Below are 22,096 nucleotides of genomic sequence, written 5' to 3' on the forward strand. Positions count from 1 at the left end.
GTAGTGCTGTAGTGCTCAGGGTCGTGGGGAGTTGAAAGCCAGATAGGCTCATATAGATGAGCCTTTAAGGAGGGCTTGGAAGATCATCCAGGCATGGCAGAGATAACAGTGTTTTTGGTGAGCTGTACGAAGGAAAGCTCTTTCCTCCTTGTAAGGAAATTTTGTTTTATAAAACAGTGGACTTTCAAGACAGTTGTCTTTGGAGGGAATGTTGCTCCTTCCCAAACATTGTAGGAGGAGGTGTAAAAAGATACTCCTGCTCATGCAGAAACCCTCCCAAATCTTGCTCCGATGGTGCAAGACTTGCAGCCTTATTCTATTGCCCTGCTTCTTCTTTCTGCTCTGTTTTCTCCTCCCCTCTGGGCCTATTTGTCCCTAAGCCCTAGTGTAGCTCCCCTGTCTTCTTTGTCCCTGTTGTAGTGTCTGCAGGGACTGTATAAGGCAGCCTGAGAAGTCTCTTGCTCTCCTCTCCTGTTGCTTCAGCAGTCATTTTTATTTCTCAGTGCATCTGGTGCCCTTGCAGATGAAGATGTAATCATGGTTACCTCCCTGCAGACTTTGACTCCCTGCTGTGTCAATCCTGTTGCCTGTAAAACCTCAGTGATGTGCTGCAGGGTGGGAGCTGGAGCAAGGCAGGCAGGCTGAGTGGCTCTGGTGCTCGAAGCTGGAAAGCCATCAGGGCTGATAAAAGCAAGACAGGGATGTCTGAAACCTCTGAGCTGCGAAGGACAACCTCAAGGGAAGGAGGTGGGGGTGAGTCTGGGGAGGAGCAGTGCAGCTCCCCAAGCCACTTTCCCATAGGACTGCGGAGCTCAGGGATGTGGCAGGGACCCTGGCCACCCATCACTGCCAGCATCTGCTGGCTGTCACGTCACGGCAGGGCGTGGATTTCCCAGCACAGCCCACCCAAACTGCTCTGCACCATCCTTGGGAGAGTTGGGAGAGGGGAGGGGTAAATCCCTTGGGGACTGGGAGACAAATGGGCAGGATCACTTTCAGCTAGTGATGCAGGGGTGGGACACAGGCAGGCTGGGCAGGAAGGAGCTTGGGAGGCATCAAAGGCATCACGGCTGCAGCAGCCCAGGACAGAGCAGCTGAAATACAGTCTGGTGTTGCCGAGGCTTCCCCTGGCTGCCTGGGGTTTTTCCACCAAGTCTGGTGTATTTAGACTGAAAACTCTTCAGGCTGGGACTGTCTCATTTTGTGTTTGGGTAGTAATTGGAGCAGGACCCTGAGCTGTAGCATTGATGAGTATTTGTATTCCCACAGCCAGAAATCCCCTGCTGCGGCCTTGTGTGATAAAGCACAGATTGAATTAAGAGGATTTTCATTGTTGTTTTGTGTTTCTCTGCATGGGTTTTTGAAGAGTCCACAGTAATATAAAATCTTTAGAAATCTTTACTTGGAATAGAGCTCACATTAGGTAGGACAAAAACACTACTCAAAACTGGTTTTGTTTTCCTGTTTTGATTGTGCTAATTCCTGGAGAATGATTTTAAGCATCCTTTCAGTGCTTACCCAATCAGGGTAAAAGTGTTAGCACTTTTCTTGCTTTGTCCTTCTTGGCCTGTATCAGAGGCACTTGAAGAGAAGTTTGTACAGGGATTTCTGCCGGGCCTATGAGAAGTCCATCTGTCTTGGTTTAAACTAGTTGGAGCATTTTTTCAGCAGTGTTGGAGTGTTCGCATACGTAGGCACTGGTCCTGCTGCATTCCAGACTTGCTAATGACCCTGGAGCTTCTTTGCAGCTACTCCTCTCACGTGGCAGAGAGACTGCAGATGTCCTCAAGAAAGGTCACTCTTCCTTGTAGAAAAAATCCCGCCAGTCCCTCCCACCCCCATCTATATGGGCCCATCCCACCTAAAAACAATGAACATTTGCATTGCAGCTGACTCATCCTAACTGTGCCCGGTGAGGGCAGTGAAAGGTCTTTTTCTTGCTGCCCTTTTAGGAAGGGATTGTGCTGCATCTGAAGATATCTCTTGTCAGTAGCAAGTTTAAGATTGCTTTCTAATAGAAAATAGCCTTCAAAAGGTAAGCCTTGCACGCCTCCTCACCTACAGAAGGTTGAGCATCTCAGGCAGTCTGTACTGCACTTGGTGAATGGGAGCTGCAGGAGTTTGGAAAGCAGGGCAGCAATACAGGAAGGACAGAAAAACCCCATGGTAATTTGATCAGTTTGCTTTTGTGCCTCAAATCTGAATAAGCATGCACATCCACATGGATATGCTTTCGTTGCTTCTGCCTTCCCCAGCTTTTCTCTTGTGCTCTCAAGCCTAAGTGAATCTGGCAGTTATTAAAAACATGAACTCCAAAGCACCAAGCAAATGAAAGGAAAGCCCTGATCAGTTCCATTCTTGCTGGTCAGCTGGGACAGATGGATGGACAGACACACATGTATGCACACGCAGGACACATTCCTTTCTTAGCTGTTCTGGCACTTATACCATTGCTGCGCAGAGGAGAATTTAGGTCAGACCAGAAGTTGCATCCTGCAGGAGTAAGTGGAATACAACCTTTTCGGTGTCCTGTCCTACAGCTCTTGTTACACAGAAGGGAACAGATCCCGGTGGCTACATGGAATTAACCTCTCAGCAGCTTAAATCATGGTTTCTGCAAAATACATTATCCTGGCATCATATGGAGAAAGCAGACCACTCTTCCTAGATTTTGGGGTCTTTGGGCCTGTATGTCAGTGTAGAGACCTACAGACCCCAAATTTTGGCTATCTAGGTCAGCATGGAATGCAGGGTGAGCAGAAAGCCCCCTTGAGCAGTCTGGCTTGCAGCATCTGTGTTGGCTTACTGTTCCTGGGTAGGCTTTGTTAGTTTGTAACATGGATCTGCTTTGGCTGAGTGAGGTTGGGAGTGTGAATCTGCACAGACCTCACGAGACTGCATAACAGACTGGCAACAGGGATCTGTGAGCAGTGTTGTAATTAGAACAGGTAGAAGTTTTGCTCTGACCAAGGTTGTTGTAGTAAATCCATTGTATATTAACAGGTTTTCAGATGTTGGCACAGAACTGGGCATCGTGTTCATTAAAGCTGGCTGCCGGTGTGGCACTTGTGACTAGTGCATGGGAACTGCACCTTAATATGTCTCACTAATTGCAGTTTTATCCCAGAATTGTCATTGCCAAACTCTCCATCTCTTGCCCACAGAGATATCAGTGTATTATCTTTGGCATTGTGAGCTCATCATGTTTGCCTCCATGGAAAAAGGTCTGTCCTGTTGCCACCACAGCTTGCTATGCTTCTCCATGGGCTCAGCTCCTAACAAACATTTACAATGCCTTAACCTCCCTTTCACTAGAGACGGTAGCAAATACTGGTCACATATCTGCTTTCTAGTGCCAGGTGCTTTTTAAAGAGCACTTCTGAAGGTGTTTTTTAAGAGAAGAATCCCCTCTGTGACTTAAATGTGCATATGTTACTGGCTGTAGTAAACAACTCACTAAATAGATCAGTCTGCAAAAGCTGACAGAGGTGGAATATTTGCCTAGGGCAAGGCAGGCTTTCTTTTTCTTTTTGCTTGGTTTTTTCCTTTTTTCTCCTCTTTCTTTCTTTCTTTCTCTTCAAGCCTTGCTGCCTCCTAGGTGGAGGGTTGTGATTCAATGTCACTTGGCCTGAATGTCCTCTTTGGAAGCCAAGGCCCATGTGAGATGTGTGGTCCTTGCCTGCTGTGCCTAGCAGGCTGCGGGAGCTCTCTTAGAGGTACTTTTTGTATCTGCACCTTTACTCCTTTGACCAACAGCAAGTTCATTATACAGTGGGCATGAAATCTGAGGCCTGGCATGGACCAGAAAGCTTTGGGGTCCTTGCTTGGAGATGTGTGGAGTTGGTGGCACACAGTCAGCCCTTTTCTGTAGCATGGTAGCTTCTCTGCAAAGCCAGAGCAGAGGGGAAACGTGTTGCTGTGCACAAATATGCCTGGCACGTGTAGCTGAAACAGGAGCTTGAGGACAAAGCTTGGGCCTTGGTGAACTGAACCGTAGCCTGAGAAAGCAGCTGGGGACATCAGTGGGCCATCAGGGTGAGGAGCAGGGCAAGCTGGCTTTGCTCTCTACTGTGGGGCAAATCCTAGCCAAGAGCAGAAAGGTGTCCTGTGCCTTGGAACATCAGACCCCTGGCTCTAACAGATGTCAGGGAGCAAATCTGTGGTGGCAACTGAGGCCATCACCCTCCTGTACTGGTGCATCTGCTGTTGCCCTGCCATCACCTCCTTTGTTGTCTCAGGCTATTGCACAGAGGGACTGTCATGTCATGCTCTGACATATCTTGGTGTTTCCACCTGAAGTGTGGAAAGCCAGAGTGGCGGAGCCCAGCCACATCCTTCCCTGCTCAGGGAATGGTTGTATTCTGCCAACTTCTTAGAAAAACCCGACCAAACCTAGCCACATCCGTATCTTTTTATTTGCAGTTTCATTTTACTTTCTGAAACACAGTGAGAATGAGGTTTTCTGAGCATGACTTTGCAGGACAGGAGGGAGGGTTTGGGTCAGACACTTAGTTATCAATCTCTGTTCTTCCCTATTTGCCTTTTCCCTTGGGTAAACTTGAGCTGTGAGGCTGCTGGAGCTGGTCACATGTCCAATATTTGTATTCATGAACACAGTACTTTAAAATTTATTCTCCTGGGCTTTGATGTACTTTGCTTGGTTCTGTCTGCATGTGGTTTGCCTGCTGCAACTGTAATATTCAACAGACACTGTAGGTAGAGGAAGGTCAGAAGCATCAACTTTCCATATGACCTTGACAGATTCAGCTGGTGAAAGTTATAGAATTGGATTATGGGATTTACAATGAAAAGATGGTTTAAGGGACAAGAGAAACTGCACTTGCTGTTTTCAAATGCTGGCCTGGTGTAATAGCAATCAGGAAGGACACAATTGAGGATGGAAGGTAGAAGACATATGTGAAGTTTAATTTTGTTTGTTTTTCTTTGGGGTTTTGTGGTGTTTTTTTTTAATACAGTACTTGTGCAGTATTGTTCCAGAGAGCTGGTGTGGGCTTTTTTTGTAATTTATTATAGAAGAAAAATCAATAACTTGCCAGTGTTTCTATCTTCCAGGTAGAATAGATTTTTTTTTTTTTTTTTTTTACTTAGAAATAGTCCCACATTGAAACCCACAGGAATATTAACTTTGGTGGATGTCACCTCCTCCACATCCTCCTCTGTGCATGCAGTGATCCCAGGACTAAACAGACTCCTAAACACGCTCTCTTTACTGGACACTAAATGCCTTCTTTTGTAATTGTTATTGATCATTTCCTTCAGCAGGTCTGTGGCCAGGCTGTTCTGTAAAGTCTTACTTGTCTTGGAGAGAGCCTGTTCTTGATACTGTATTAAAGAAGCCTATTTTATTGTGCTTTTAACATTCCTGAACCTAGGAGAGTAGTGGAATAATACTTGGAATACATTAAAAATGCTCGGTTCAGAACTCTAAATGATGATAATTCTACTCTGTTTAAACCTAATTTCAAATATGTGGTGGTAACAGACTGATATGGTTCACAAACGTAGCACAATCAAAATGTATTGGTGGATACAAAAGAAAAGAGCTTGATGAAGTCTTTATTCCTGTCTTTTGTGGCATGAGACTGCTGTTATTGGAAGTAGTAATCTCTCAGATAAACATGTTTTTCTGCTCTGTGGTTCTACAGCTCAAAAAACATACTTTGACAGTGCCATACTGTTTTAATATATATTTCTTGGGCTCAGTAAACACTGTCCATTGCTTGGAGCAAGCTAAATGTTCCACAAACCAAAAACATTAAAATCAATACAGTTTTTTCATTGAGCATAACAGAGTGTGCCATTGGCCTCAAAAAGAGAGCTTGGCAGGGGAACAGAGCTGGAAAGAGTTGTCAAGATGTAAAAATATAATGAAGGAGCTACAGGGCTTTTCCTCAACAAAATAACTGCTCTGAGTTTTTAAGAACCTTCAAGTATAACAAACAGCTTGGAATGAAAATCCTGCGTGAGAGCAGGAGGACAGCCGTGACCTCTTTGTGCTGTCCTGGGGAAACTCAGTGGAACATTGCTGTATTCAGCAATGTGCAAAACTTCACTCACAGCAGCTCTCAGCTTCCCTAATTGCCAGGTGAATAAGGATTTGGGAATTTAGGCTAGTGCCTGTGGCTGCTTAGAATCTACTGGAATGCAGTAGTTGCATGTCCCCCTGTTCCTAATTAAAATATATTTTTAAATGTCAGGGTGATAGTACTTGAGCTCTGTGGTAACACGCCATCGTTTCTTTCTGGAGCTGGATTTGCTTGCCGAGGTCAGTGGTTTGAAGTGATTGGCAATGGCTGTGAGTGGCTGTCACCAGTTAAGGTGCTACCAAAAAGGGACATGAGGACATAGAAACGCTGCTTTCTGCTTTGTTTTTGTCTCCTGCTCTGGTTTGAGCTATGTAACAAAAACAAGCTTGACAAGCATTTTGAGGCTGCAGATTTTAAGCGAGTCCTAGATAAGCATGTTTGAGTTCCAGCAGAGCACATCTGATCTTGCAAAGCCCCCTGTCCAAGTGCTTTGCACTTTTATACAGACTATTTGAAAGGACTGGCATGTGCAATCGGGCTTGGCCATGCTGTGCATCTGTTTGTTCCCAGCATTTGCACCTGATCACTCTCTTATCCTGGTGCGAGGGAAGCAGTGCTCAGTGTACATTTTTAATATACTGGTGAAATTGTTCAGCTGCTAAACTGTTTGTGCCATGTGGTGGGAAGTGTGTCCCCTGCTTGGGCAAAGTGTTGCTGTCCCTTATATGCCTTTTGGTGGTGACCTGTCCAACTCTGCAATAAGTAGATGACCAAAGCCCTGTTAGCTTGGCCACGTGCCACAGGGGTTGGTCATCGTGTGTTGGTGGCAAGGGGCAGTTTTCCAGTCCTGTGATGGGAGAGAGCCTTCAAGCACAGCACATCCCCCTGAGCCAGTGGCACACAACACAGCCCCTACAACTTGGTTTGTGTCTGTGGTAGAGGTTGGCTTTCACAGACAAAGGCTGGAATGACAGAGAGATGGGCAGTCTCCTCAGCTGGCTGTTGGCAGCTTTATTTCTGGACTTGAATACCTTTTGCAAAAATGATGCTGGTTTTTTTTTTTTTTTTTTTTTTTTTTTTTTACCTTGTGTGTTCTTCTTTCCATCTTCCCTGCAAAGCAAAAATGTCCCAGCAGAACAGTCACAGGGGGAGGCTGAAGAGCAGCATCAGTGTCTTGGACCCAGGGATTGTTGTGTTTGCTTTCCATTCCTTGTACATTTTCTAACTCCCTGGACCTAGGGCTAGACCTTACCTGAACTGAAGTGATTGTATTTCACTGACCTGTTCTTTTAAAGTTGCAGAGGGATATAATGGTTTGGGTTTTTTAAGCTTTTTAAAGCATTGATTGGCTTCCCAAGGCTCTGCTTTACAGCTGTAGGGAGAGGAAAACTGGGTAGACTGGGACTGTGCAAAGTGTACCAACCTTCCTTCAGTGGGATGAACAGAGTGTCTGCTTGGTGTGCTCCGAGGGTTTTCGAGCTGCCTTGCACTTGCATGTGCCACTGAGCTTTGCTTTGAGCTCTCAGTTCAGAAGGACCCAAAACTCTTGTCATAGCTGCCAAATGTCACCTGCTTTCATTTGGAATCATGCAAAATATCAAGGTTCATTCATTTCAGTCAAAATCAAGTCTAGGCTTGCTCAGAAAGGGCTTGACCTAACATTCATTGAAGCCATGAAATTCAGTTGCTGTTTTAGTGACAGGCTGGGGTTGCCTTGAGAGTGCTGAGAACATTAGTGGCTCTGGGAGCTTGTGATAGCTATTCTGGTTTTCCATTGAAGCTGTGTGGAAAGGCAGGTCTGACTCTTGTCCTCTGTACTCTGACAAAAGACATGTCCCTGTTCACCTCAGCAGCCCTGGGTCAGAGCTGACATGCTGCTGCTGCAGCTCAGAGTATTGTTCAGAACAGCACAAAATCTGCAAACGGTTCTCGAGTGACTGCAGGGGAGCTGAGTCGGGCCAAAATAGCACCTGAGGTGTTTTTAGCATTTTTCTTCTCATCTGTCTGCGCAGGCTCAGGGAAGTGGCTCTTTATACTCAGAGGCGGGAATTTGAAAGTTAGGCAAAACTCACCCTAGAGATATTGTAAAAATGTGGTTTGTGCTTTTTATGGGGTGTTTGAATTCTATTTCCAGAAAATCCTGTATTCATGAACTGTACTCTTTCCTGGCTAGAACATGCATTTCACAGGGTCTGTATCATCCATAGCTGGAAGCTACCAGATTAACCTTAACTCTAGCATTTTTATTCATACACATTGAAATCTAAACTCCTGTATGGTAGGAAGTCTCTGTTGCTTCCCTTGCCTTAGAGGCTGATTGCCATGTGGCAATGCTAACTAGAAGATACATTTTACTTTTTCTTTCCAGCTATGATCTGTTCACAGCAGGATCCTCACCATAACAGCAGTCTCTGGGCTCTCTGTAAATGGGTGTTACACCTGCATTTGAAAAATGTCAGCAGCCAGCTGTGCTGTATTTTTTATTGCTGTTACAATAACTTTAGACCACCAGCTTCTTTGTACCCTATACTGTATAAGCAGGGCTGCTGGTGTAGGAGGGGTGCAGAGCACAGACTCTCCAGAATCCCAACATCTGTCCCAAAAGGAGCACAAAAAGCAGTAGAACTGGGAAGCCTTTATGATGAGTTATTTCAGAGAGAGAGAATGAAGTGCTGGCATTAGATTTGGGAGTCTTTAATGCACCACAAATCCACATCCAAACAAGACAGGGAACAAAGCAAAGGATACATTTTTATGTGACTATCCACAACAGCTTGGAAAACTGAGTTCAGTGGCAGTCTGGAAGGATGTGCTTGGCAGGACCGTTCAGTTTTGTTTTGTTCTGATGGCTTGAATGATGGAATAGAGAGAGTATGCTTGTTAAATTGGTATGGTGCTTTGAGTTGGGAGGAACTACAGACACTCTTTAGAGAACTAGCTGTGGAGTTGCAGATAGTCTTGACAGGTTGGAAAAGTAATCTGTAAAAAGGTGAGTGAGTTCAATAAAAGCAGAATGAAATACAGTGTTGGTGTGAATCAGCTGCCTCATACAGGGAGCAGAATAGCTGGGTCTGGAGTAGTTCTGGAAAAGGCTTGTTGAGAGTGAATCAAAGAATGTTACATTATTAGTAGGAAAGAAAATGCCATGCAGGGATGTAAAAGCAGCAGTGTCATCTGCAGGACATGTGAAAAAATCTGTGTACCTGCATAGCACTGGTCAGGGGTTAGGTGGAGCACAGTGCCCTGTGCAGGTACCCACAGCAGCAGGGACTGGGGGAGTAGCCTAAGGAAAAGCTTGGAGACTGTGCAGGGAGAGTTGGTGGAGGATGGTTTGCATAGTCTAGAGCTGAGAATAAGGAAGGGGGGTAGATGTGACAACACCTTTAAATATGGGCCCTTCCTCAAGGAGGAAGGGAATAATTCCTATTCTGGCCTAAACCAGAAGTTTTAGGTTTCTGTTGCAAGTGGAGCAAAACTGTTGAAAATCATCTGTGAGGAGACTGATGTGTTGGAGTCCTGTGTCTGGAAAATACACAAGTAATGGGAAAAAAGAAAATAGGCGATCTGTGTGGGCAATGGGGAGATGTATCACTTCGCTCTATCCTAGACATGCTTTTTAGGATGCTTGTAGGGGGATCTAACAGCCTTCCATGAGAACATATTCAGGGAGTGTTTTCTACATAATTCTACTTTAAAACTACTCTGTGAACGTGAGCTGCTCCAACACTGCTAGGAGGAAAGCACTGCTCTAAAACAGAAGTTACCTGATGTATTGTGCCAGGGTCAACGTTCAGGGGAAGTTGTGGGGCTGCAGTTCTCACTGACTCAGTTGGCAGCATTATTTTTGAAATTTCATTAGCCTGTAGAAAGGACTTGCAGATAAAGGTGTATTCAGAGCTGGCTTTGAACTGCAGCGAGTGACAGCTGGGCTGCATGAACACCTATCTGAGACGTAACACTCGCTAATGATCACACTGACTTGTCAGCCCCAGCCTCCTTTGTTTTCCAGTTGAAAACATGCTAATTCCATGCTATTTGATGTTTGCCAGTGGAAAGCGTTTGATCCAGCAGTGAGATGGACAGCTATTTCCCTTCCTCCAATGCAGCTCTCTACCTGTGTGGAAAGAGGAGCATGGTGCAGCATTGGAGGTGGCTGGAAGAGCCATGCAGTGCATTGGAGGTGGTCACTCAATCCAGCCAGCATTCCACTTGCTTAGGGACAAACTGCAGTGAGCACAAAGCACTTGAGTGGAGGTGTTGCACTGGTGGTTTGCTGTCCTGGAAGGACTTCAAAGCTGCAAGTCCTTATAGGATGGGTGATGGACTTAGAGCTTGTGCACCAGGTACCAACTCTGCCTCCCGGGACCTCTCTTTCCTTACAGAGCAGGTGGCAGTAGGGGTAGGCCTAAAGCAGCATGTGCTGCTCAGTACCTGTTCATAGTTGTGCTGCATGGGCACAGGGATGCAACCCTGAGCTTCCCACCTTGTGCCTCCCACTGTTGTAGGACAATTCATGCTCTATGGCATGAATCTGCAGCCTGCCCTGCAAATGTGGGGCAGACACCATGGTGGTTGAGGTTGTATTGTGTATGAGAAAGCCATGCAAGGCTGTGGCAGGAGCAAGGATCCATGGCCAGGAGAGAGCCTTAGTGTGCATGTGGTGAGTGGGATGGAAAGCAGAGAGCGTTTCCTGCCTCAGCACTGGAGCGACAGGCACTGAGTAAGCACGGCCAGCACATCTCTGAATGTGCCTCCCCACTGAGTTCCTCTTGGGGAGAGGGAAATCTGCTGCTTCATGCAGAGAAAAGTTATGTAGACAAGCTGTGTTTTGGTGCCTGGTTTTGTGCAAAACATGGAAATCCTTTCCTGCCTGGTCTCTTTTCATTCTTTTCGCTGTCAGTCATTGCACATGTCATCAGTATCTGTGGAAAAGACTGCACAGTCAGGGTACCAACCTACTGCAGCCTCCAGTGTGTGAAAAGCCGCATTAGCTTGAAGATTTTCACATGAGAACTGCTCATGATTGATGGGACAGAGTGTGCAGTCATTAAAACCAGAAATGTGTGTCTGGAACCCTTCACTGGTGTCCGGGATTAAAGAGACCGTAATAAACTGCATTACTGGTGCACATGTGAGCAAGCACTGGGGTTTGTGCTGGGAGCCTTGTTTCTGCAGCACAGTTCAACTCACTTCAGTAGCCAGGGAGGAGAGAATTTGTGCAACATGTTTAGGGAAGATTCTTCCAGCCTGGTGCAGTACCCAGAATGCTCCTATTTGCATCCCGCTGAGCTAGGATGCAGATGACAAGGTGCAAACTCCACACAACCAGGTATAATGTAGGTTTTTCTACTGGATTTCAGTGTGCTGCCTTCAGTGCTGCACTCCAAACAGCTGGCTTTATTGCAGTGCAAGCTGCTGTCACGTTAGCTGGTGTCAGATGCCAGCCATTTACAGTATACGCCATCACAGCATGACTTAAGTTGGCAACACAGAGTCAATCACATGCCAGCAGCCTACTGTAAGGGTGGGGGAGTGTGTGGGAAGAAATGGGGAGAAGATACTCTTATAAAATCCTTTAATGACTTATTTTTAATATCCATTTTTCAAGTCTTTGGAAAGTGCAGTCCATATGCTTTTCCCTCCTGGTTGTAGTTGGCAAAGAAGCAGATGAACATGGCCCTTCAGACTCCTTCCATTTTGTAAGGAGCCAGAAAATACAGCTATATTTAGCATGTTGCCAAGGCCAGCAGCAGTCTGTTACTGGGTGGTGATTCCCTGGCTGCAGGCTTGTATGCCACCCGGGACAGGGTGGGAATGTGCCTGTCCTGGAGTCAGTACTCAGACTAAATTGACAGCAGCAAATTTCAAATTTCCAGTTGCAGGAGGATGGCTGCACTGGTGCCAGCAGGCTCAATGTGCTGCTTACCAGCACAGATCAGTTTTTGAGCACCAGGCCCCTACCAACACGTGCAGTGGCCACTCCAGGAGCTGTAATGGTGCTTTTTGGTGCAACACTCAGATTGGAGAATGCCTCAGTTGGTCTTCTGTGCACAGCTCTGGAACAGTCCTGTGCCCTGTGCTGAGCTTTCAATATGCTGGAGCCACAGCTAGTCCCTGCAGGAAAGCTGTGCCTTGTAGCATAAATATACTCATTTAAAACTGGGGGCCTAATTCCTGTTGTATTTTCTCATGTTGTATTCCTAGGCCACTCAGGTATAAAATGGAGTTGTCCTTATTTATCCCCAGCCCAGTATCCACACAGCAGATTTGCTACCAGTTCCCTGTTGCTTTCCCTGCTGTGTTGCAGCTGGTACTGAGGAGTAAAAAATGGCAGCTCCTCTGTCCTTCTGGCAGCTTTTGTAGAGCTGAAATTGATCTTGAAGTCTGTGTGTGTTTCTGGAAGGAGCTGTGGGTGTTGTGATGGAAGGGTAGAAAAAGGGCTCACCATACCACTGTTGGAGTTCAGGGGGTACTAGTGGTGCCTATCACTACAGAGCGAGCATCTTGAAAGTTGTTACATAGCAACATGTCTAAAGTAGGAACATTTTGTGTCACTCTGTCACATCACCACTTCCTAAAATTCATTGTCTGAGAGAGGAAGAACTTACTGTGGTGCTGTAGGGGGGAGCTCAACTCAGCTGTGACTTCCAATATGCCTCAGTGAAACACAGTGGTTGGTGGTGCTCAGGATCAAAATGTTGGCAAGGAGGAGTTAGACCAAAGGCATGGGTTTGAATCTCAGTGTAGCAGTGATTAATTTAGTCTTTCTGAGCCCTCAAAGGCCTGACTGACAGCATTTCACAGCCTTTGCTCTGCAGCAGCATCTGCACAGCTCTGTTTCTTACAAATACGTGTCCTTGAAACCAGTAGCACTGTGTGGGCACTGGTTTCAGCTTACAGACTCTGTGTGCAAGACCAGTGCCTCGTGCTGTATGGTGGCTTTTTTAATTGGTAGTAAAAATATTCTGTTTGTAGAACCCCCTGTTGGAATTAAGCAAACTGCTTTGAGGAAAAAAAATAGAACAAAGCTTCACACCAAGCTGGGGTTGCTAGTATCAATGATATTCACGATTTCAGTTGAAATAGCAACATCCTTCTCAAGTTAAAGTCAACTGTGTAAGTATTGTTTACAAAAAATAGTAGTTCTTTTTTCATCTTCTCCATTCCTGCAGTGTAGAAACATCTACACAGATTTATTCCAAATTTGGTAGAAATAAGTGTTTCCCCGACCCAAAGCACTTGTGCCAAGTTACAGTCAGGAGGAATTTCTGAGGCTGATGTGTAAGGCCGATGTGGAGCTTAGGACCGAGCAGCTGCCTGGCCATGGGCAGCCTGTGGTTCCGTGGGGTCTGCTCCTGGTCAGCAGCAGCCCTGCAGGAGCTGTGCAGGTGGGACACTGCAGAGATGCTCTGAGGCTGACCCCTGGACTCCTGCTGGGTCCCAGGTGATGGGAAAGGCTGCAGAGAGGCCTGGTGCTGTGCAGCATGAGAAGGATGACCCAAACCTGCCCAGTATTCTCCTTGCAGATTGTTGCAGTTATTTCCTTTGTAGTGGCACTGGGTGTCTGAGCACCAGCCAGCTGCGTGGTGCCATTTTACCCTCACCACACAGATATGAGAAAGTGTCTGGTGATGAAGATTCATGTCCTCAGGGCCTGTGAGCAATTAATTCACTGCTGGGGATCTGGGGCTGTTGGATTGCTGAGAAGCCAAAACAATAGCATTAAAAAGCCTCTTTTGTTTTGAGTTGGGTTGTTGGGAGCCACTGGGCACTTTGAGGAGTTGGGCAGAGAGTTTCATTCCACCAAGCCAGGCTGCTAAAGTTTGGAAGTAGTTTTTTTTCCCTGTCCCACTGGCTTTAGCCCATCACTTCTTGCATTTAATTACTTGCCTTTTGTTTAACTCTCATCTCCTCGAAGCAGATAAGAGAGGAGCCTGTTCCCATGATACATGTCAAACAGCCCCTTTTAAGCTGCAGTCAAGCTTTGCAGCCCTCTCCCCACTGAGGCTTTTATCCCCACCGGGAAGGGAGGCAGAGTAAAGCTTGGAAATCTCAGGCTGCTCTACAGCAACCTGGCATGCTGGGGAGCCTGGCTGGGGATTCAAAACTAGCCCCTGCAGTGGGTCACAGTGTTGGCTTTTTGCAGTGGTACTTGGACTGTCCAGTGATTCCACCTGTATGTTTGCAAAAGCCTTAAAGAATCCCAGGGGAGTATCCTGGATGCATCATGGGCTGATCCCAGGATGTTCCTTGGGTGAGAGGAATTCCTGCTGTATCCTTGTGGACCTGGTTATGGGGTTACAGCTCTGCTGCACGTTTCTGCGAACAGGGGCAGGTACATGGGGTTATCTGATGTGTCCCTTTTGGAAACCAAATTTAATTACACTGAGACTGAGAACTCTGTGTCCAGCCCTTGGTGACTGTGCCTGGGATAGGCTGGGTAATGGATGGTCCTGTGCCTTTGCTGGCTGCAGGAGCCATTATTAATTATCTGCCATGGAACAGCTCTGTGGCCTCCAGGTCTGGCCTTATTTTAATAGGCTTTGAATAGCTCAGAAGAATTTGCTCCTCAAAAAAGTCAGAATTTTTGCATAAAGTTATGTTAAGTATTCAATGGTTTTTGTATGCCTTCTGTTTCTTGAGGAAGAAATTCAAAAAGAAAGAGGGAGAGAAAAAAACTTATTTTTCAAGAACTATTTCATCTTAATGGCAACATTTGTTACCAGCATTCTTATTTAGTGATATTTATCTTATGTCTACTTGCAAACACTACTAAAGTAAGGCCCAGTTTATACATGTTTTTTAAGTGATGATCTCACTTGACTTGCAGGGATAACATCAGTGATCTCTTGCTTTTTAGGAGGCACGGATATGGCCAGTGCTTATGTTTATTGCAGGGGAAAAGGAGTCAGTGATGCAACACACATCACTTTTGACAAATGAAAGCATGAAGGGGGAGAATAATCTCAGTTCTTCCTCCTGTGACTGGCAGTTCTCAGCAGCATCTTGGGGTACCTGCATGTTGTGGATCAGAGGTGCTGCCTTACAGAGCTGTCTTTTTCAAGTTTTATCCAGTGCAGCTGGGGAAGTGTTGGAGACAGTTTTGTTTCTTCTGTCTGGTTGTTAGGGCCAATTAAGTGGTTTGGTGTTGGGAAGGAGGGGAAAAACAACCCACGCAAGGAAACAGGGAATTTTTGTTGTTGTTTCTGGAACTGTTGCCACTGGCTCCCAAAAGTGTTGGTGTTTGTATTAGATTGTTTGGGATTTTTTCTTACAACAATCATTTTAACATCAGGAAGCCTGACTTTTTGGTTTAGCTGATAGTATTCCGTTAGTGTTACTGCAGGAGAAGTCCTGTTGCTCTTCTCTTCACCTACTATAGAAAATCACAAAAGAGACACAGTAGCTACCAAGCCGCCTCCGCCTCCATGATTGTGTTGTTCCAGTAACCCAAACAATCCTTAATTAAATTTCTCTGGCTGCCCTGGGTGTTACATTCACTGAAACGCTGTTCCATTATGTTTTTTAGGGCCGGTGTACCCGAGAGAACTGCAAATATCTCCACCCTCCCCCACATTTAAAAACACAACTTGAAATAAATGGACGCAACAACCTGATCCAGCAGAAGACGGCCGCAGCCATGTTTGCTCAGCAGATGCAGTTCATGCTACCGGGCGCGCAGCTACAGCCAATTGTGAGTTACAGCCCCGGGCCCATCGGGCTCACACTGCTCCCTGTCCCTCCCCTGTTTGTTCACGGAGGCCCCAGCCCTGTGCCCGAGCTCAGGCCATTGTCTGTGCTGCACAGAACTGGGCAGAATCTTCCAGATGTGTCTGATGCTACCTTTGCGTCTCCTTGCAAGCTGTGTCTCTTTTCCACTGATAAGTGAGGAGCTGTGAGATTCAGGGCTTCAAGTGGAAGGGTCTTACCACCAGGTGCTTATTTGACTAGTTGATTGATGTACATACTAGAAGTTCTGAGTGGCTCAATTCCAGTGGATTCTGTTTTGGATAGTTGTTTTGCACTGAGAAGATGCTGACTCCCTTGGACTAGCTGTGTGGCACTGTTGGACTAAAACTGGGGAAAATGAATCCTACCTAGACTTTAATCCTTTTTAATGTCTGGGAGTGAGAGCATTTCACTGCAGTTGTCCCAGCAGAGAGTTGTACTAATGTCACAGCCCTGTCACTTGTTGCTCACAGTAATGCTGATTTAGAGTAAGAGCAGGAAGGATTTGCTTCTTTTCAGGGAGGAAGGGAAGCCTGTGTGAGATAGATGTTTGCAGAGCAGGTAGTTCAGAGAAGCCTTCGCTGCCTGTCCCTGCTTTTACTTGTCAGTTAAAACAGGTTTCAGGCTGGAGGACCCTGTTACACCAGGGAGAGGATGGCTTGTGTCTGCTGGTTGGTGTATCTGGGAGGGGATGACACTTGTCAGCTGAGTTTTAGTCTGTCACAATGTATATTTTAAGAACTGTCAGAGGTCTTGAAGCAGCTCTTCAATGCTGATGTGAATAAGCTGCTCTGAGAGTTAATTAGGAGTTCTCAGTTTAAAGTTGGGACTGAGTATCTTTCCTGGGGCAATGTGCACTTAGTGTGCTGTAGTTGGGTGAGGCTCCTTGTGCTGTGCCACACGGGAGGACTGGCCAGATCCTTTGGACAAGCTCTTCTAGCCTGAAGGTGTCAAGTCTGTGAACCAGCCTGAACTTGGCCTCCTGGTGTCCCACCTACAGTGCCTGGCCTCTCTGCCCATGTGGACACAGCATCTGTCACCTCAGCTGAAAAGCTCAGGTGTTTATGGTTTACTCTCACCAGAGAACAGTGAAGGATTCCTCCTCTTTGGAGGCTGTTGTGATGTTTGGTGTAAGAGCTTGTGATGGAGGTTTCCCTGTTTCAGCAGAGCAAGCTGGTCAGTGTCCCTTCATGATAGTGGTCTGCCACCAGACTCAGCTATTTCCTCAGTCTGGCATATTCCCCCTGTGTTTTGGGGGGCTTTCCATATTTGCCAGCATACTGATATTCTTTTGTGTCTGCTAGTAGCTTTATCCTGCCCTATAAGCTAAGAAAATGCTGTTTATTCTTCCCATTTTGAAGATGAAAAATTGAGACAGAAGAGAAAATTGGCCACAGAAAGGTCTTTAGTTTTGCTGTACCTTAGGTTCTTATCTGCTGTAATCTTACACCTCTTTTTTGTGGAGCTTGAAAGTATGTCCACATCAGAAGGAATCCTGAATTCCCACAAAATAGTGACATTGGTTTCCAAGCCCTGTACCAAAAGCAAACCCTTCCTGTTTGGAGTTTTCCTCTGTGGGGATTTCACGGTGGATGTTCTTTGGCTGGCTATTCAAAGCATCTTTGGGATTTCCTTTTTGGAAAGTTCCCATCTTCCCACTTTGCAATCTTGCAGGTCCAGTATGCTCCTAAATTTTACTCCTGCCTTTTAAATTGTGTCTGAACTGAATATGTTGGTTTGTCTAGTTAGTGCTCTCATTTCAGAAGTAACATTATCTGATGAGAAAAGCCCCTGGTTTCTAAATTGTGCCATGAGGGAGACATGGGCAACGAAGAAAAATAAAAATTTGTTCTGCAGTGACTGCTCCCTTTGTGCTTTCCCACACTTTACACAGACTAAACAAGCTCTTGGTCTGATTCCTGCTGCCCAACTTGCTCCACACCAATTTCAGGACAAACAAGAGATTGCTCTTTCAAATGCCTTTGATTTCCTGAAGATGCTGTCAGTGGAAGCTGGCTTTGAGAATTTTTTTCTCTCTAAATGAGAAGGGTGGGGCCTCCTTCTGGGTACACATGAAATTCGTCAAAGCAGAAAGTATTGTATCTGATGCAGCAGCAGAACAAATCTCATGTGATCAGAAAGCTGATCAACAGGATGCCTGCTTAATTGGGATGCTTGCCAGAGATGAGATTTGAAACAGCATACTTAATAGCTCCAAACAGTAGCTGAATGCTTAGATATTTTAAAGTGCAGTTTCACCAGAAAAGCTACCGAGTTAAAAAAAAAAAAAACAAAACCAAAACAAACCACCACCAAAAAACCCCCACCAAATCCAAACCAAACCAGCACTTGACAGAGCAGCTTTTCACCAGGCTTCCTTAAATGGTGTCTGTCTATGAGCTGGGCTCTGGCATTGATAGGAAGAGCTGCTTTGGTCATTTTTATGTCTGGTTTCTCAGATATGGTCACCTTGTGTCCTGTGTGTGCCAGTGCAAGACCACCCAAAAAGTGCTGCACCTTGGGCCTAGTCCACACCCTCTCCATCCTGCTTTGTCCCTTTGCAGCAGTGTGGGGCAGACTTTTGGAGCTGACCATGGAGGTGCTTCAGCCTATGGTCCATGTGACATGGTGGAGCAGGGCGCTGGTTTGCCCAGTGCTTCCTGTTGGTGCCTGAACAAGCCATTGACTGAGCACAGCAGTGGTGACACACCTGCCACCACTCCTGCTCTGCAGCTGCCTCTGCTACTGCCTAGGGAAGCCGTTTCCTCTTTGTTTTCAAGCTCTTTGTCTTTTCTTCATGTCAAGGTCTTTGTAGACAGGACTATCTTGATAGTTCTGAGTCACCCATGTCCCTGAAGGCAGCCCAGATTTTAACCCAGCCCTTTGTCCCCTTCTGGGGCAGCAGGATCCTGCTGCCTCTCCTTGGTGCTGATGGAGGGGTTAAAGCAGAGGGTGAGCAACTTGCTTGGCCAGTGATGCTTGGAACAAGTGCTGGAGCCAATTTCAACAGGTGCTTTACACAGGCATTTTTTCCATGCAGCAAAAACCTGATTTATATCTCAGCCTCTAGTCAAAGGTACGCTAGGAATTAATAAATGCAGGTATCCTGGCCCACCCAGGAGCTGGTGTCTGCCAAGAGACAGTGCTGTGGGGTGTTAACACCTGTCTTTTACACTACAGCAGCCCACAAATGAGAGATCCTTTGAGCTAGAAGTGTGTCTTTGCAGTCTGGCTGGGGAAATGAGCATCTGTGGTGGTAGGTAGCTGGATGCTGTGGCCCATTGGATTCACTCCAGCATGCTCAGCCTTCATGTTGGAGAGTGTATTTGCAGCCAGCCAGCCCCATGCAGTTACACTGGGGGAAAAGCAGATTTTTGGGTTTTCTGACAACATCAAGTACGTTTTTAATATCAAGGTTTCCGGTCTTGTCAGTACCAGATCTTTATCTTCAGTTTCTATCACCAGACTGTAAGCTGCCATTGTTTTTTGTGTGCTTTCCATATATAGCTTCTTAGCAGTGACCTGTCTCCCCTCCTTCAGGCTATCAACACCTCTGTATTTACAGTGGGCCTCTCATTTTCAGGCTTTCCCTTTTTTAGGGTCTGAGGTAACTCAGAATCAACGCTTCCTGGCTGAGACAGTGCTTGTGTTTGACAAAACACCAACCGCTCCTCTGCCTTCCTCTTCACACCCACTCTGTGTTTCTTCTCTAGCTTTAGCACAATTTCTGCTAGCCAAATTGAATGCAACTTCTAGATTGTTAACAAAATCAGCTGTTCCAGGTTCTTTTGTCACCAGTGGTGACAAATGTCCCTCCCTGGGATGGTTCCTTCTCTGTGCCCACACCTTCAACTCAACAGCTTCCATGCTTGAGGTCTATGAGGAGCTCAGAGCTATCCAAGTTCTTGACAACCCTCCCCCTGAGATGTGTTCTCACAACAGCCATTTCAGCTTTTTAAAATTATTACAATTCTTACAAGCATTTTAATACTCAGTAAACCAGTCTTGTGAGCTGCTACCAGCCTGAACCCTTTGCTGCTGCACTGTAACCTGTTTCCTTCTGCACAGGAGTTACTGGTAGTGTCTCTATGCTATGGTTTATGAAAGTTAATTTGCAAGGAAACCTGTCTCTGTTTCCTGAATTAGCAAGAGCTTTAAGGGGGGCAGTAGAAGTAAGTGCTGTTACTTTCAGTCCCTCTGTTTTGCCCTAGAGCACATCAGCAATTAAGTTGAGAGTATGGTTTTTTAGTGTACAGCCTTAACATTGCTCTGTCAGATCTCCTGTCCCTTCCTTCCTCTTCCTCCCACAGCTTTATATCAGGAGCATGATGGCATTTGTTCTGGGATATCCCTTGGGTCAGTTGGGGTCAGCTGTCCTCTGTCCCCTCCCGACTCCTTGTGCTGCCCCCCGTAGTCAACTCGCTGGTTGGGTGGGGTGAGAGGCAGAAAAGCTTCTGTGTAAGCACTCCTCAGAAACAACAAAAGCATCCCTGAATTGTCTACACTGTTTCCAATACAAATCAAAACCACAGCCCTGTACCAGCTGCTATGGAGAAAATTAACTGTATCCCAGCCAAAAGCTGTCACAAGAGGTGGACAGGAGGCACGTTGAGGAGGGCAGTGCTGTTTGGAGTAAAAATTACATTTGGGTTCTGGCTGAAGGATGAAATTTTCTCACATTCCCTGAGGACATGGGGGACCTGCACAGACGTAGAGGAAAGAAATTGGCTGGCAGCATCCCTATTACTGGTACTGATGCACGAGCCAGACTGGATTTCCCAATCCAAGACAGGCAGCCGGGTCTGGCAGTGAGCACAGCCCATCTTTTCCCCTCATCAGCCACAATAAATACAGAGCTCCCTGGTGCCAGCTCACAAAGGCGCAGTTCTCAGAGTGCTTCACACACTCCAGACTTAAAACCCCAGCTCTTGTAGGTTTAATATGTTGAGTGAGGTCTGTTTGTTCCCTGGCTGTGCACCCGCTTGGCTGCGAGCAGCCCCAGCCTGCGGGCAGGGTGTGGAGCACAACTGGCACTTCCCATCAGGGAAGCAGGCACATGGTGCAGGCAGGCAGAAGGAGCCTTGGGAAACCTTGGGAAGGCAGCAGCAGATGTCAGGGCATGGAAAGGGGTGAACAAACAGCAGCAGCAATAAAAACTCCTGCTCCTGTGAGCATCACTCTGCAGGTCTCCAGGATCGCAGGTGGATCGCACTACTGAGGTGTTCCTCACGCACATCTTTCCTTCACTCGCTTCAGCTTGGGTTTGGATCCATTAGCCCTTGCTGATTGCTCCCAGTGAGAAGAGGGACTGCTTTTGAGGGAGATAGGGATTGTGTTTCAGGGAGCAGGTCCTGCTTCCACCTTTGTAGCAGCTGTGGTGAAGAGGTCGATATATCATCTCCTAGTGAATGTTTCAGGTGAATTCACTCAGTGTGAGGTGTTGCAAGGCCCCAGCATTCCCAGCCTGCACAAATCCTTCCTTCAGCAATGGGAGGAACATCTTCCCTTTGTCTCAGAAACCAGAGAGGGCCTTGGCCTGACTGCTGGCTGTGTTTGAACCCAGCCAAGCAGGAGAAGCTTGCTTTAAAGGATCTCTTGGCATTTTGGAGAGCAGTGTTTGTGCCACACCTGCTCACTCAGGATATTTCTGCTGTATTAGGTGCTGAAAAACATAGGGTAGGTTTGCCTGCATATTTGGGCAAGCCACATGTACTGCAAGGTTTGGGCTACTATGGGTACATAAAACACATGCTGACATATCAGGCCCCACTATAACCTGTGCAGACTGACCAGGCTGGAGAAGCTCTTTAAAATAGCATTTATGGTGCAAAAGGTGATGGAAGTTCAGCAGATACCACTGTAATTACTGGTACTTGCATAAAAGAAAACAGTCTAATGCATCCTGCTTTCTCACCTAAAGTGTTCAGGGAGTCACAGCTTTGAAAATCCTAAAGAGCTTTTTTAGCAGCAGAAGGTATAAAATGTGTGGGACCCACAGAGAATTGAAGGAGAGAAGAAAATTATTAAATAAAGGGCTATGGATTAGGGGATCTCTGGCTTTAGTGGCTGAATTCTCCCAACAACTGAAGCAGTGCTTGACTAAGGCTCACAAGAAGGAAAATTGGAAACTCTCCCAGAAAAAGAATTATTTGGTTCTGCTGCACTTAAAGCATCCAGCACCACTGATGCAGGAAACTGTGTCTCCTCACTGAGGAGGAGAAAATGGGATATATTCTGTCAATGATTCCCTTTCCTGTTGGCTGGGGAGCTGCTTGCTCTCACTGACCTTAGGAAGGGCCATTGTTGAGCTAAAGCTGGGT

At 46.3% G+C, this 22,096-nt stretch overlaps 1 protein-coding gene across 10 annotated transcripts in view; it reads left to right on the forward strand.

Annotated features, from left to right (window-relative positions):
• Positions 1 to 22,096, forward strand: part of MBNL3 (muscleblind like splicing regulator 3) — an 87,259-nt gene that overhangs the window by 45,366 nt on the left and 19,797 nt on the right. For all 10 annotated transcript variants that reach the window (XR_011004063.1, XR_011004064.1, XM_068204728.1 and 7 more), the window contains one exon: positions 15,577 to 15,741. Coding sequence is in view for 8 of the 10 variants with exons in the window: in XM_068204728.1 (XP_068060829.1) it covers positions 15,577 to 15,741 (165 nt within the window). In the remaining 2 variants the exon portion in view is untranslated. The remainder of the gene's footprint in view (positions 1 to 15,576; positions 15,742 to 22,096) is intronic.

The sequence above is a fragment of the Anomalospiza imberbis genome, chromosome 14, assembly GCF_031753505.1.
Source record: "Anomalospiza imberbis isolate Cuckoo-Finch-1a 21T00152 chromosome 14, ASM3175350v1, whole genome shotgun sequence".
In the NCBI taxonomy this organism is placed as follows: domain Eukaryota; kingdom Metazoa; phylum Chordata; class Aves; order Passeriformes; family Viduidae; genus Anomalospiza; species Anomalospiza imberbis.